This window comes from Arvicola amphibius, chromosome 15 (assembly GCF_903992535.2).
Source record: "Arvicola amphibius chromosome 15, mArvAmp1.2, whole genome shotgun sequence".
Lineage (NCBI taxonomy): Eukaryota > Metazoa > Chordata > Mammalia > Rodentia > Cricetidae > Arvicola > Arvicola amphibius.
The window spans coordinates 43,226,014-43,242,204 of record NC_052061.1 but is presented as its reverse complement, the minus strand read 5'-3'; the positions used below and the strand labels follow the sequence as shown (position 1 = coordinate 43,242,204).

At 48.4% G+C, this 16,191-nt stretch overlaps 1 protein-coding gene across 4 annotated transcripts in view; it reads right to left on the bottom strand.

Annotated features, from left to right (window-relative positions):
* The window catches only part of Bco1 (beta-carotene oxygenase 1), a 36,182-nt gene extending 20,734 nt beyond the window's left edge, over window positions 1-15,448 (bottom strand). The window contains exons 1-5 of one of the 4 annotated variants that reach the window (XM_038312786.2): window positions 15,320-15,448; window positions 13,410-13,482; window positions 7,075-7,204; window positions 4,638-4,785; window positions 2,298-2,445 (exon numbers count right to left, since the gene is read on the bottom strand). In XM_038312786.2, the coding sequence (XP_038168714.1) occupies window positions 2,298-2,445; window positions 4,638-4,785; window positions 7,075-7,204; window positions 13,410-13,443 (460 nt within the window). In that variant the 5' untranslated portion in view covers window positions 13,444-13,482; window positions 15,320-15,448. Of the gene's footprint in view, window positions 1-2,297; window positions 2,446-4,637; window positions 4,786-7,074; window positions 7,205-9,169; window positions 9,314-13,320; window positions 13,483-15,319 lie in introns of those variants that run through there. The other 3 variants (XM_038312784.2, XM_038312785.2, XM_038312787.2) reach the window with 3 other exon arrangements.
* Window positions 15,449-16,191: the final 743 nt, after the last annotated feature.

Below are 16,191 nucleotides of genomic sequence, written 5' to 3'. Positions count from 1 at the left end.
GTCAGTAGACACAATGTATCCACAGGGTTTCTACCCATTGTTCTAACACTACCCATAACAAGACACACAGCAGAGGACTCACTACCCGTTGTGACGAGAGACTCTTGTGTGTCTCCGAGGTGAGGCAAGTGTGGGCGCATGCGCATACTCCTCTGCGTCTCTGTGGTAAGGCAAGTGTGTGCGCATGTGCAGGCCCAGAAGTCAACCTGAGCAGTCAACGCTTCTCTTGCTTTTTCAGACAGGGGTTCTCACTAGGGCCTGGAGCCCACACGTTAGACTAGCGAGTCTTAGGAGTCCACCCAGCTTTGCCTCTCCGGTTCTAGGATTACGGGTGTGTGTTACTGCATCTGACTTTCTACACAGGCTCTGGGGACCAAACTCAAATCCTCTTGCTTGCCGGCTAGAGCTCTACTGACAGGGTCACGCCTCCATCCTTCGATGAGGGACTTTGACATGGACCATGGCAATTAAGCAAGACTGTAGGATGCCCATTGCACACATGGGCAAATGAGGGGAATGGTCTGTGATCCAAGTCATAGCCTTGACATTCTCCTGTGTTACTAGAGAGAAACATACCCAGAAAAGCACAAAACAAAACAAAAAAACAACATGCGGGGCAGGAGTGAGAGGGTCGATACCCACCCCCTGTTCTAACTACAGTTCACAAGTTCACAGTTCACAAGTGCAGCTATCCTGGCACTGAAGGCCATGGCCGTGTGTGTGTGTGTGTGTGTGTGTGTGTGTCTGTTCTGTTTTTGTGAGTCCTTTGTAAGCATGAATCAGCCTTGGGCAAAAGGCCTCCCCACCCAGTCCTGGGGCTGATTTATAATGAGTTCCCTGTCAATGTCCCCACCTCTCTGCGGCCACCTGTGCACGCTGTAAACAGCTGGCGGGTGGGAGGGGGAGCTGTGGGGCTGTGGGCTAGTTTCTCTGCCAAAGGAGAACACAGAACAAACTGAGATGGAAGGTTCAGGTCTGGGATATAGAGCATGGATGCCCCTGCACCAGCGGGAAGCTGAGACAGCCTCTTGCATGATGTCAGGGCTCCTGTAAGCTATGTGACCAACACCATGTCACCTAATCTTCTGAGTCTCATGGTCCCCTGTCATATGAGGCAGTACATAAAAATGCCCAGAAGACCCCTGCCTGACACGCCAGGATGCTGGACAACTGGATCACACATCCTTCACCAGCCCATGTAACTTGAGGGTCACTTAACAATATTCATGACACCTTTGGACCTGGGGGAGGGGGCTGTGCTTCCAGATTCTGACAGAGCCTGGTAGTTTTCTACAGACTGTAGGGGTAGAGAGCAGGCAGGGACTTTCAGGGTCACAGATAGAAACTTGTTACCTAGGCCAGAAGGTCAGGTCAAATGCCCTTTAAGGCCTCATCGGCTGGGTGTGGCAACCAGGAGGGTCCTGGACAAACAGAGGTGGTTGGGAGCCTCACCCTCTTCCCCCTCAGGAACACGCAATCACTGGCCTGGGCTTTGCTCCAAGACCCGGCCCTAAGAGGAGGAGGTCCAGAAGGCCCCAGGAACAGGGTGTGGATCTGGAGTGGATCCCAGCAGGGCTGAGCACCCCAACAGCCCTGGGAGCCTGGCTGCAGGATGGAGGGGGTGGCACAATCTTGGCATGCAAAAGTTTGTCAGGAGTCTTTAAAAAAATGACTAACTCATCCCTAAAGTTAGACTACGCTAAATTGATAGATGGATAGATAGATAGATGATTAACTACACAGGTGGGTGGATGGATGGTTATATAGATGGACAGATAGGTTAATGAACGGATAGATGGATGGATGGTTTGGTGGGTAGGTGAATAGATGGGAGATGGGCGGTTGAGTGACAGGTGAGCAGATGAGAGGATAGATGAATGGGTAGATGGATAGATGGATGGATAAATGGAGAGTGGATGGATGGCTGACTGAGTGGGCAGGAGAATACATGAATGGGTAGATGGATGGACCAATCGGTGAATGGATGGATGGGAGGATAAATTAAATAGTGATTTCATGACTTGGAGCCTAAAACCCAGAAGGTTAAAATAGCGACAGGATTTCCTTTATCCAAAATAACCTCAGAAATGTGTCTTCCATGTTAAAAGAGAAAACTGAGTGTTTCCTGAAGGAACTTTTGGATTTTGCCTAAACGATAAACCTGAATTGAAGAAGATCATCTGGAAAATCTATGGGGGAAAGTTCTGCCCTGAGCTGTGTGTCACAAACACAGATCGGGACTCATCAGCAAGGGTCACCTAGCTGTCTTTGCTTTGTCAGATCCCAGACTGACCTACCTGGTGCTGTGGCAGGGATCTTAAACATCACATATTTTGTCCTCCCGTTGTCCACGATGGACGTGCCCATGTTAAGGACATTTCCAGCTGCATCATAATGCGGGTGGGCGGTCGCCAGGTTTACAGCCACATACTTCCGGTAATCAACCTGCAAAATACAATAGTCACTCCATCTTCCAAAGAGGAGAAGATGGAATCCAAGGAACACCCTACCTAAGCCTGGGTCTAGAAAGGTCGGATCTCTGTGCTCATCTCCTGATTGGAAAAGAAAGGCCTACTTTGCCTTTAAAGAAACATCTTAGCCAGGAGGTGGTGGTGTGCACCTTTAATCCTGGCACTTGGGAGGCAGAGGCAGGAGGATCTCTGTGTGTTCTAGGCCAGCCTGATCTCCAGAGCGAGTTCTAGGATGGCCAATGGTACACAAAGAAACCCTCTTTGGAAAAAAATAAAACAAAACAACAAAACAGAGATGTCTACTCTCATGACCTGAGGTGACCTGGCACTAGGAGGCGCTTCTGCAACTAATCAGCTGTGGGAAGCCAGTGAGCACGCATGCACGTGCGTGCGTGCGTGCGTGTGTGTGTGTGTGTGTGTGTGTGTGTGTGTGTGTGTGTGTTCCCATCCCACATTCTGGTCTTGGTAGGATCCTCAGGATATAGTGAGAAGGTGCCTCATGACAGAAGGCTCCCAACAATGATCAGGGCAGAGAGACTCTCATCTTCCAGCCTGTTTCAGCCACTGCTCTGTGCTGGTTTCATTAAGTCATTCAAATTCACCCCTGCTGGATCCACAGAGGCAGAGATGCTGCTCTCCAGGCCTCTCTGGGCATTACTCTGGAAACAGAGGTCATAACACCGTTTACTAAAACTCATGAATTCTACTAGCAAGTTGAACTATGAACCCTGCTCAGAACGAACCATAGATGAAGAACAATGGGATGGCCAGGGACTAGCTGTTTGTCCTTCTTCAGGACGACACAGCCAGCCAAGAGTTAGGTAGGACTCTGGCCCGTCCAGTATTTCCCATCATGCATCAGTTGGGCCCTTGCCACCTAGTTACACAGAACTGGACGTCATTTCCCAGCTAAGAAAAGTGTTCAATTTAGCAGATCGTTCAAATGCCTTATGACAACACCGTGGCTTTGAGGAAGCGGCAGGAGCAAACTGAAATGGGGTCTATTGATTTTCATGAGAATATCTGCCCAGCCTTTCCCAGGAAGGCTGTGTCTGTTGGTGCCCTTGCTCTCTGAGTAATACTTCCCTCTGCAGGTCACTGTGGGTAGAGCCCCTGGGTGTAAGAGCTATGACTATGATTCTGGGTTGTCTTCCAAATATACAGAGGGAAGTCCTAACCCAGTGCTTGTGAATGTGACCTTACTTAGCAGTAGCATCTTTGAATGTGTAATCAGAAAATGATGCCATACCACAGGAAAGTGAGCTGTGACCTCAAGACTCACGTGCTTATAGAACATGGGGAATTGGAGCATATAGACACAAAGGGTATTGCAGGATCGAGAAGATGGAGACTAAAGTGTTATGTCCAGGAGCTGGGAAACACAGGAAGGATACTCTCCTACAAACTATCAGAGCCTGGCCCTGCTGACACTTTGGATTTAGAATTGTGGCCTCCATTTATGTAGACAGTAGATATCTATTATCTTAAGTAGCTTAGTCTGTGCCACTTTTAGGGATGAGGAGATGCTCTAAAGATTTAATTTTAAAATTGTGTATGTATATTTGCATACATATGAGAGTATGTGTGTGCGTGCATTGTGATGTGTGTGTGCATGTGTGTGTATGTGCACACCTATGAGTGCAGTACCCCTGTCGGCCAGAAGGGGGGCATCCGATCCCCTCAAACTGGAGTTAAATGGTTGTGATCCACCCAACCTGGGTGCCGAGAACTAAACTCGGATTATCTTTAAGAGCAGTGCATACTTTTAACCATGGGGCCATCTCTCCAGCCTGGTGGGGACAAATGAGAAAGGCATTGTGAAGAGATTTTAATCTGTGGATGTCATAGAGTTTATCAGATAAGATAGCTACCGTGTTGGTAGGTGGAACCATCTTTAGAACCCCTGTTGCGCATGTGTTCCACGGTTAACTGAAATATACTTAAACTGTACATGACTGGGCTGTATACAACAACCATTGGGAACCAGGGCAGCCACAAAGATGGAGACCCTACAGTTCCTTCTTAGACAGAACAACAAGCACCATGGCATCAGAGGAGGGGACCTTCCGGTGAGCTCCTCGTAGGCAGCTTGCCCTCCCCTTGGGGGTGGGGAGTGGGGTTCCTTTCTCGGGTCAGAGATGGGCGCTGACTGTAAGCCTGTGATACCTTCTCCAGGGTCTCTAGAGTCTGGGGGTTGATCTTCCTGATGTAGTTGGTCTCTGTGGTCGCATAGAAGTCATCTCCGCACTTCATGATGTTGATCAGGCAGTTGTCTGTGAAATCGGGGATGGTGTGGGACAGGTAGGAGAAAGCTCTGGAAAGAGAGGGGCTGGGTTAGTCCCTGTGCCCGGGTAGTTCCGTTCTCTGGGACTTGCCTTCTATCCTTTAACACGTTCTGCTTCAGCAATAGAGAAAAGTCTGTGGGTCTCCGTGGGCCACTTGAGGCATCTGGAGGACTCAGGTATCAGGTTCCCCACACATTCCACAACATGGAGTCAGCCAGTAAGTGAGGTACTGGGGTAATGTGGCCATATGACACCCCTTTTGCATGTCAGAAGTGCAGGGGGCTCTTCAACTGGAGCCAGCAGGAGCTGATATGCTTTCAACTATGTTAAGTTGCTATGCAGATATCAGACATGTACCTATAATACCATCCCCACCTTCCCACCCACCCCCCCTCCCCACCCCCACCCCCCATCCCGACCCCTGCCAAAACCTAGCAAAACAGATAATCTCTGCTTTGGCAGAATCTGAGTCCTCATTGAGCATCTTCAATTTCTCAAGAAGTGATTTGGGGTTATTTTGTTTTTCTTTCGAAACAAGGTTTCATTTGTCCCAGGCTAGCCTCAAACCTGATATGTACCCAAGGATGTCCTTGAATTTCTGATCATCCTGTTGCCACCTCCTGAGTGCTTGGCTAGGCATGGTCACACACACTGTAACCCAAGTGGAAACAAGAAGATTGCCAGGATCCTGCTGGCTTTGTTTAGCTCCGACTTCAGTGAGAGACTGCCCAGGCATGGGGCATTGGTCCATCACATCTGGTCTAAGCTTGTGCTGGGATCGAACCCAGGACTTTGTGTAAACACTCTACTAAGCTACATCCTCAGCTCTGGAGTTGGTTTTGGCAAAAAGGAAAACAAACTCATGTTAGCCAAGACTCATGGTTCATTTTGCCAAATGGCAAACTGCAAATACTGGATGTAAGTGTTGAGTGGTGCTCCGCCTACTGGCAGAGGCTGTAACTGCAGGAATTCTCCTCCAGGTGTGGTTCTGAAGCCCTTCCAGTCCACTCCCTTTTCTCTGTTGACGCCTCCCCAGCTCAGCCCACCTGCAAGGGCGAGTCGCCCTGTTCCGGGGATGGATGATGTCACCCTGGAAAAGCAGAAGCAGCCTTCCGATCTTTGGCCGACCCACCCCGAATCTTTCCATAGCTCTCTCCTGTCTGAAGTGTATCGGAAGGGAGATAGTGGCAGCAGGCCTGACTCTAGCCAAGAATTTAATTGCCGAATGTGAAACATACACATCTGTTTCATAACTCAGATGGCTTCAGATGTGTCCCAGAAAAATCTTCCCTCCCCCTCATCCGTCAGCTTCCAACAACTGATCTCTTTATGCTCTGTGCAAGCAAAAACACACCTAGTCTTAATTTCTGTTTTTTTTTCTCCCTGAAGAGAACACATTTATGAACCTTGTTTTTTGTAAAAAAAAAAAAAAAAAAAAAAAAAAAAAGGGTGGGGGGGGGGGGGATGTGTGTAGTTCATGCACATTTGTGTGTGTGTGTGTGCGGGTACATGTAGCCATATGTGTGCACAGGACCAGGGGAAGATGTCAGGTGTCCTGCCTCTCACTCTTTACCATACTCTCCCTCCCGTTAGGTCTGGAGCTAGGCTTGAGGTCTGTAAATCCCTGCAACCCGCCTGTCTCCTTCTCACACGGTGCTGGGTTACAGGTGTCACGTTTTTGACCACGCTTAGCTCTTACAAGAGTTCTGGGGATTTGAAGTCAGGACTTCACGCTTCCCTTCACCAAGTACTCTCACCCACTAGCCACCTCCTCAGCCTACCTGGATCTAAACAAACAAACAAACAAACAACTTCTTAACTTAATGTATCTTAGAATTTTTTTGTACGGCATAGCTAGTGGTCTTGTTTCTTTTTCCCCCCACTGAGGCCACTGAGGCATTTTCTTATACAGTTTTGCGTTCAGGTATTCAGCCAGATTTCTGGCAGTGACATCAGGGCTGTGTGCAGCTTTTATCATAAAAAATGACATAGCCAGGAATAACTTTGTCTGTCTGTCATTTCAGACATGAGCAAGTGTATCTCTAGACCAAAGGGAACGCACATTTGTAATATTGACTGACAAGGTCCAAGCACTCTCCCACCAGCCAGGCAGGAGAACATCTGACAATCTGTCAACTGCTCTCTGCCTCCCTGGCCGTCAGTGATCAAGAATCACACAGCCTCCACGGTGACAGGCCAGCCATGCGGCATTCTATCTACCCTGAAGAAAACTTCTAGGGGAGAAAAGACGGTCTGCTTTGACCATCAAAGATATCAAAGGAGCAGGAAACTGGTTAAGATTCAGAAGGGAACGTTACTTGGAAAAGATGTTTTTGCAGGGGTCTGGGTAGGCCATTGTTCCAAACTCAGACACCACGATTTTGTTGGCTTCGATGTTGGCGCTGTAAGTATCACTCTGCAAGTATTTGCTCCGGTAGAAGACCTCCCCTGAAATAGAAGAAGCAGACACTGTTAGCCTGGCGTCTTCTGGGGCTTTGAAATTGATGGCAGCCATTCCAGGGGCTTTCCTGGGGGCCAGGAGGAGGTGTGCCACCCAGATAAGCCTCTTTCATGCCAGTGCGTACTACAATGAGAAGAGAATTTCGAGCCTAAGTTCATTTACACATATTAAAAAATGTGGATGTTTTGTGTGTGGGTGTGGGTGGGGGTGGGTGGGGGTGTCCTGTGTAGCACAGGCAGACCTTGAACTTGCTCTAGCCAAGGATGAGCTTGAACTCCTGATCTTCCTGCCCCTGTCTCCCAATTGCTAGGATGACAAGCATATGCTGCCACGCCTGGTTTACGCAGTGCTGGGAATCAAACCCAGGACTCTGTATACGCTAGTTGAATGTTCTACTAATAGCTCTACCTCCAGCTCACGCCACATAGAGCCTCGCTGGAGACTCATAACGAGATGGTAAGTGTGTCCCTCTGCTCCCCATTTCCATTCAGGAGCTGAGACTCAGGAACACCCAGTCACCTTGCCCAGTATGGCCTAGTCATGGGCAATGCCTTCCACCATGCTGGTGTTTGTCCGGGGAAGACACAGATTTGGAGCACTGACTGGGAAGGTTGTCCTGACCCCTGAAGCCTCCTTCACAGCTGGGGGACCTACCTTCAGAAGCCTGGGTCAGAGATTTCAGCCTCTTGGAGAAATATTTCATATCAGTGGCATCCAGGTGTGGGAAGTGACACCACACCAGATTCTGTGCAGCCACGGAGGGTCGGAACTTCCCAAGGTCTATCATTGAGACCCAGAACAACTAGCTCACTGCAGAAAAGCAGGGAGTCCTTGGTCAGCCGGAAGTGGGACAGCTATACTATTCTCCTTCCTCTCAAGGCTCAGGGAACACTGAGGCAGAGGCGGCCGAAAGAATTTAAGAGGCAGAGGCTGGGAAGGACAGAGGTGAAACACCGTCTTCGGGACTCCCTAGAACCTGCAGCGCTCACAAACCCAACAGTTCCGTCTGCCTGCGGGACATCAAGTCAGTCACTCGGCACAGAGATGATCTCATACCCCCCCCCCCCCCCCCCCCCCAGCTGAAGAGCAACTGGCGCTTGTTGCCTGCAAGCAGAGTTGGTTTTCTTTAGAGGTGTGACCCCTGTAGGCATCCCAGGCTCCAGGGGATGACCCCAAGCCTATGTGCGTATGGGCAGCCTTAATTAGACCCAGTGGGTTATAAAAATGAAATAAAGGATGGAAGGGGATGTTGGGGAAAATAGCTCGGGGCATAAAGGGACCTGCTGGCAAACCTGATGATCTAATTTTGATCCCCAGAACCCACACGGTGAAAGGGACTGATCCCCCCTCCCCAAGTTGTCCTTGGTGCGTGCATGTACTTGTGTGGACACACACGTACACAGAAATAAATAAAATATGGAAAGAAATGTCCTGAATTTTGAAAAAAAAAAAAAAAAACCTAAGTTGCTGACCAATAGCAACATCAGAGAAGTTATAAACACTTGAATGTAAAATTTCTTAACCCATGCAGTACAAATGTGACCACAGATCCATTCTCTCCTAATGAAATCGCCAAGAAGAGAGGTTAAATGAGTAGTAATGGATTCCTAGGCTGGTAATGAGCATAGAAACAGCCTCTCTAAGGCAGGGTCTAACACAGCTGCACAGCCGGTCTGACTACTAAAAATACACTCAAAATGTGCCGCTGGGTGACATTTCATGCTCGGACCATCCCATACAGGTGACATCTCGTTAAGGAACAGAGTATGAGGAGTTCCCAGAAGCCGATACCCATACACGACAAGCCCTTTCCCTGTTAATCCCTCCTAGGTCTTCTGACTGTGCCAATGGCTTTTCCTTCTGGGGTGAATTTCCGCATCTTTCTCCAAAGGACTGAATGTACGCCCATTCTCCACCTAAGGGGAAATGATGACCATAATAGTAACACTAACCATCGGGAGATTACAGTCAACTTCAGGTAGTCCTTGGCATTCCAATGAGATGCTGTGAGGTCCATGGTGGACATGTTCTGATGGCTCCCCTTCACTGCCAGCTCCAGAATCACTTAGGAGACACACGTTGGGACCGATCTTAGTGGCTGTCTCCAGACAGGCTTAACTGAGGAGGGCAGAGCCACTCTGAATGTGGGCAGGACCATCCTATGAGCTAGAGTCTCGAATTGAACATTGGAAGAAGTGAGCTGAGCCTTCGTCTCTCTGCTTCGTGTCTGTGGGCTTTCCTCAACAAACTGTGAGCCCAGGAGAGACCCTTCCTTCCGTTGTAAGTTGCTTCTGTCAGGCATTTTGTCATGGTAAAAGTAATGTACACACACGTGTTGGCTGCTGACATTCTAGGTGGTGGAGGAAACCCTTGATATTTAAAACCGGAAGCTCACCTGGGGCTGGGGGGCAGGGATGAACCTAGGATTGGTCTCCAGCCAACTGTCTGAACAAAGACCCACTTTAGAGCCAGCCTATCCTTCTTTGGCCACTCTTTCTGGATGCCACCATCCACATGGACACTGGTGAAAGGGCCTTTGGGCCCCAGTGCTTGGTTTGAAAGGTGAATTCTTCTCATTTGAAATGTGAACTCTCGGGCCAGGCCACCCACTTCCGATAAACATAGAGCTGTGGGATCCCAGAGCACTGGGGACCCTGAGAGAAAGTAGCTCTGGAATGCTCAAGGCTAACACTGGACTCTACAGTGTGAGATTAAAACCACTGCCCGCCCTGTTCCCCCGAATCCCTGTCAGTCACATCCCGTGTGAAGAGACGCCGTAAACAGAAATCTCCTGCCTAGTGTCTTCAGGAACCGGGTCAAGTCGGATAGCTTAGTGACTGAGGTAGGCATGAGGGTGTTCATCCACACGTACATCAGAAGCTAAACACGCATGTCCACCCACACACTCTGACACACACCACACACACTTGTGACTGCTTGTTCCAACACACCATGCAAATTCACGCATCCACATTCCCCAATATGTGCTCATACACACGTGTACACACCATACACACTTGTGAGCACCCACACTCAATACACACTACACGTACATCCACCATACCATGCACCCTGACACGTATCACAGTGCTATGTGTCTATACCCACCCCAACACACATCGCACAGGCGTGTGCACTCCCTCACCCCTCAACATGCACAACACATACATGTATGCACACACACACACTATACATACTTGTGTCCACCCACACTCTCACACATACCACACACATGTGCACACCCTACAACCCCCCATGCACATAATGCATATAATCTCACACATGTTCATGAACTTGCACACCAATGCTCAGATCCCAGCGGGATGACTTTATCTCCTAGGAACAGTCTCTTTGCTGATGGGGACCTGACGTCACTCTCTGCCCCTACTTTAAACAGTTTCTATTTTGAAGTCCTTTAGATTTTGATGAAGGAACCTATTCTCTACCCTTTCCAGCTTCCTTCTTCTCTGCTCCTTCTCTTTTACCCAGTCTTCAAGTGATTGATTTTTTTTTTTTTTGAGACACGGTCTTAGTATGTAGTTCCAACTACCCAGAAACTCATTTTGTAGACCAGGCTGGCCTTGAACTCACAGAGACCTGCCTGCCTCTGCCTCCCAATGAATGGGATTAAAGGCATGAGCCATCATGCTTAGTCCTTACTGTTTTTTAAGGCACTAACTTACAGTGGTCTCCTGTGAAGACCACAGACTATTTTTCTGCTTTTTCACTTCTTAAAATATTTATTTCATGTGTTGTGTTTGCCTGCATGTATGCATGTGTCCCGTACACATGCAGTGTCCATAGCGATGAGAAGGTCCTTTGGAACAGGCATTGTGGATGCCTGGGAACCATCATATGGGTGCTGGGAACTAAATCCAGTCTTCCGCAAGAGCAACAAGTGCTCTTAACCACTGAGCCATCTCTCCAGCCCCTTTTCTTTTTTGGTTTATTTTTGTTTTTGTTTTGAGACAGGGTCTTACTATGCATCTCTGACTATCCTAGAACTTGCTCCAGAAGATCAGGCTGGCCTAGAATTCACAGAGATTCTCCTGGCTCTGTTTCCCAAGTGCCAAGATGAAAGGTGTGCACCATCATGCCCATCCTGCCCCTCACTTTCTTAGAGAAACGAGTGGGCTACTAAACGGTCAGAAGGTTGGCAAAGAATGAAATACCAACCCGGAATGCCAGTGATCGTATGAAAAGATGTCCAATCTCACGAACCATCAGAGGAATAAAATTCAAAGCAACACTGAGACTCCATCTCACCCCAGTGAGCATGGTGGCCATGATCCACTCCTATGGAAATGAAAACTACTCCAGCCACTTTAGAAGTCAGCTGGAGGTTTCTCAAAAGCTAAAAATAAGGGCTGCAGAAATGGATCCACAGTTAAGAGCTCTTGCTGTTCTTACAGAGGACCTGAGTTCAGTTCCCAGCACCCACATGGATGGCTCCCAGCCTCCTGCAACTCCAGTTCCAGGTGATACAACGCCCTCTTCTGGACTCCTAGGGTACTGCACTCACATGCACATAGACACACACATACACACGCAGATGCAATAGCATACACATAGTTGAAGATACATCTTTTAAAAACCCACAAAACTAAACTAAAACTAGATCTACCACATGACTCAGCTTTGCCACTCCTGGGTATTTACCCAAAGCTCTCTAAGGCAACACATTCTGGGTTCACCTGCACACCTGCGTTTACTGCATCTCCATTGGCAATAGCTGTACGGAACCCACCTAGGTGTCTGGCAACAGAAGAATGGGCAAAGAAAGTATGGTTAGTGTATACCATTCCATTTTCTCTCAGATGAAAAGAATGAAGTGTTCTGCCATTTGCAGGAAGATGGATGGAGGTGGGATTATTATATTAAGTAAATTAAGCCAATCTCAGGAAGATAAATATTGGAGGCTTTTTCTCATTTGTGGTCCTAGATCTTATATAGTCACATAAAATTACATATAATCTGGAGTTGGGGCAGGTTCAACATCTGATACATACCTGTATGAGAACTAAAATAAATAAAAGAAAAAAATCTAAAAAAATGAAAGACCCACCATAACATGTCCAAAAAAAAAAGAACAACATCTCCCATTTTCTTCTTTACCCCCAGACCCCAATTTCTCTGTACATGCTCTCTTCTAAACTAGGTGGGGGGCTGACATTCTGTGTTTCTGCCTCCACTGTTACACATTGGAGGGGGGCACTGGAGGCTCCAGAGGAGATGAGAGGCCCGGCTGGCAATCTAACCACACTTGGAGAGCTGAGTGGCAGATGTGGGGGACCCTGATAGGAGAGGGCCCAGAACACATTGCCACGATGGTTATGGCAAGCAGTGCCCTCAGCTGGCTTAGTTTCAGCCTGACCTCCTGTTTTCATCGGAGGCATGTTCTGAGCTCCCAGCCCATCACCTTCTCTGTTATTGCTCACCCCGCGGCAGATTTGATCACAAGATGAAAGGACAAAGAACCTTGAGCGTCTTTCCAGGTTGTTTGCAGTAGACGGGGTAATGCCCTCCCCAAGATCAGCCTGCACCTAAAACCCCTGTGGTCCCAGTGTGATGGAAGTCACTTTGGGGGGCTTACTCAGTTAAAGCATTGGGGTTATCTGACTGGCGATGATCTGATGGTCCTAAGGGGGAGATGGGAGGGGAGATGGTCAGCGAGGTTGTACTGATGAATGGAGAGAGTGAGAGAGAGCAAGAGGTTGGGAAGAAAAGAGGAGGATGGGGTAGGAAGGAGAATATTGAAAGGGAGGAGGAAGATAGGAGGAGGGAAGGGGGAGAAGGAAGAGGGAGGGGAGAGAAGGTGGGATAGGAGAGGGGAGGGAAGGAGAAGGGAAGGAACATGAACAGAGAAGAAAGAAGAGAACAGACAAAGAGGTTGAAAAACATCAAGATGCTAGGCCACTGGTTTGAGACAGGGATGGGGCCACAAGCCAAGGGTACAGACAGCTTCTGAAGTCTTGTGGAGCAAGGCAACGGGTTCTCCTCAGAAGGAAAGCAGCCTTGCCAATACTTTGGCACTTCTCCCAGAATGATCAGTTTCAGACTTCTGACCCCACAAGATGGAAAGAGAACAAACTTCTGTTGTTACCATGGCAACAGAAAACTCGCGCTGGGTTCTCACCATCTCTGATGGAAAAACTGTGGAGAAGGGCCAGGCCATCAAACCAGTGGTTGTACCTGGTCTCCCCCACCGTGTGCATCCCAGGCCCATTTCGAAGCAGGGTCCCCTGCAGCCATGCTGGAATCTTGCCTGTTAAAAGATAAATTGTTTAGTTGCCAGACTCCATGATCAAAGTGAAAAATCTCAAAAGTGGGGGGGAGCATTAAAAGGAACTGAGCACACAGGGTGGGTACTGCTTCTCATTGTCTGTCTGTTTGCTCCACAGTCCTTTCTCAAAATGGTACAACGGGACTGGCAGTTTGCTAGCGCTGAGGATGACCAAGAAGAACAGACACCATCTCTAGCCTGAAGCTGCTCTCTGTCCATGAAGGAGATAGACGAACAGATACTCCAAACACACTTCTCTGGAGGCAGCGCTGCAGCCCAGGGCTGCCCTGATAGCCTTGAGGGAGAACCTTTGCCTCACTAAGGCACGGAAGAACATTCTAGAGGCTAGGGATGTCTCCCTTGGTAAAGCACTTCCTGCATATGCATGAGGATCTGAGCTTGGCTCCCAGATCCACATAAAAACTCAGGCATGAAGCCGGGCGGTGGTGGCGCACGCCTTTAATCCCAGCACTCGGGAGGCAGAGGCAGGTGGATCTCTGTGAGTTCGAGACCAGCCTGGTCTACAAGAGCTAGTTCCAGGACAGGCTCCAAAGCCGCAGAGAAACCCTGTCTCGAAAAACCAAAAAAAAAAAAAAAAAAAAAAACAACTCAGGCATGATGGCACGTGCTTGTGATTCCAGTGCTGGGGAGGTGGGGACAGGCAGATCCAACGGCAAGCTCGGACCAGGGTGAGGACAAAGTGAATGAATGGCATCTTGAGGAATGACATCCAAGTTTGACTTTTGTCCTCAGTGTGTATGGCGTTCAGAAGACAACTTTCAGGGGTCAGCTCTCTGCTTCCCTATCTATGAAGAACAAGGCATGGGGAGCAAGCCAGAAAGCAGCATCCCTTCACGGCTTTATTCCTTCTGCATCAGCTCCTGCCTCCAGGTCCCTGCCCTGTCTGAGTTTCTGTTCTGTCTGCTTTCTTTGATGGTGAACAGTAACATGGAAGTGTAAGTCAAATGAGCCCTTTCTTCTCCAAGTTGCCTTGGTCTTGGAGTTTCATTACAGCCGTAGTAACCCGAACGAAGACATCTGTCTTATGAAAACTCGAGCGACCCTGGGAAGATGGCACAGTGGTTGAGAGCGTTCTCTGCTCTTCCAGTTCCAGAGGGCCTGAGTTTGATCCCCAGTGCCCACTGTGGCTCATAACCAACTTGTAACTTCAGCTCCAGGGGAGTCTAACCCATCTGGTCTTCCCAGATACCTGCAATCATATTTACACACCCAAACACAGGTATAGACACATACGCATCATTAAAGATAATAAAAGCTTAAAAAAACACTTGAAGGAAATATACTCAAATAATGATGCTTTCAGTTTGTCTTTTATATCTTAATATTCACCTGTTACATGTAATTGAACATATATCCACTGAATGTTACCTTGATAATCATAGAAAATATATAAGGAAAGCAGGGAAGGTTCCCATCAACTTCAAAGGCGACCTTGCAGTTGGAAAACTCCACCCGAGGGCCAACAAAATGGCACAGCAGGTAAAGTCACTGGCATCCAAGCCTGACACCTGGGTTCGATTTCTGGGACCCACATGGTAGAAAAACCCCACTCGTGTGAGCTGTCAGCAGTCTTCTTGTTTGCACTGTGGCTATCTCTCCAGGCACTCTTCAGGGGACAGCGGGAAGGGACGGCTCTCTCCCTGGAGAGACTAAGTTAGCATCTGCAAACACACCCAGGTTCCCACAGAAACGGTTTGGGGATCTTGCCTTATCTTGTTCTCATGCATGGGTTTTCAGGCTTCCAAAAGCAACTTGTAATACAGAAAAAGAGATGCCCATCTAAACATAGATGTCTCACCTGTCACTCTGGCCGACACTGGCTCCAGCTGCTCTTTCTTATTCCTGCCAAATATTATCTCCATGGGACCGGCGGATGGCAGGAGGAGGACGTTACTGGAGCAGACCTGACGTCCCGTGTGCTCCTGTCCCTTTACGTCTTCATCTGTCCCTCCACACTCCCTCTCTCCCTCTCCTTCCTTTCTCTCTGCAGGTCTGTGTTTCTGCCTGCTGCTGGAAGCTGCTGGGTAATTTATACGATGTTTGGTCAGAGGTCAGTTCCCAAGCCATGTGTTACGGATAATCTTTAATCCCGTTAGTGTTTCCCAACTCTTCCTCTCCACTTTCACTTTGGATTTTAACCAAGGAAGGCTCTGATTTAAGTGGGCGGAGAGGATTCAGTGCACTCCGCTGACTTAGGTTGCCCGAGCTAGCCCATCCTGAGAACTGGATGTGTTTATGGTTGGAGCAGCGAGATATTTGGGAGCAGTAAAGGCTCCTCAAGCTGGAGAACTATCAAATGCATTGGTCACATTATTGCATGGTGTGGGTTGGTGACAACTTCACCTTCTGGAAATGAGTGTGTGTGTGTGTGTGTGTGTGTGTGTGCATAAGCACATGTGGGCGTGTGTTTGACCAAGGACCTAGTTCCTTCCCACTCTTAAAAATCATGTGAATGGATAGTTGATTGGCTTTCTTTTGGGAAAAGGGGACAACAATGTGTCACGTACCTATTTAAAAAACAAAGACAGGGAAGAAAAGGCTGTCATCAGGAATCAGAGAATAATTCAAACACCAAGCAACTTCAGGGGCTGGGGACAAGGCTTGATGTGCAAGCGTGAGGACCTGAGTTCCACCCGAAGCATCTATATAAATCCCAGCACTGAGAGAGGA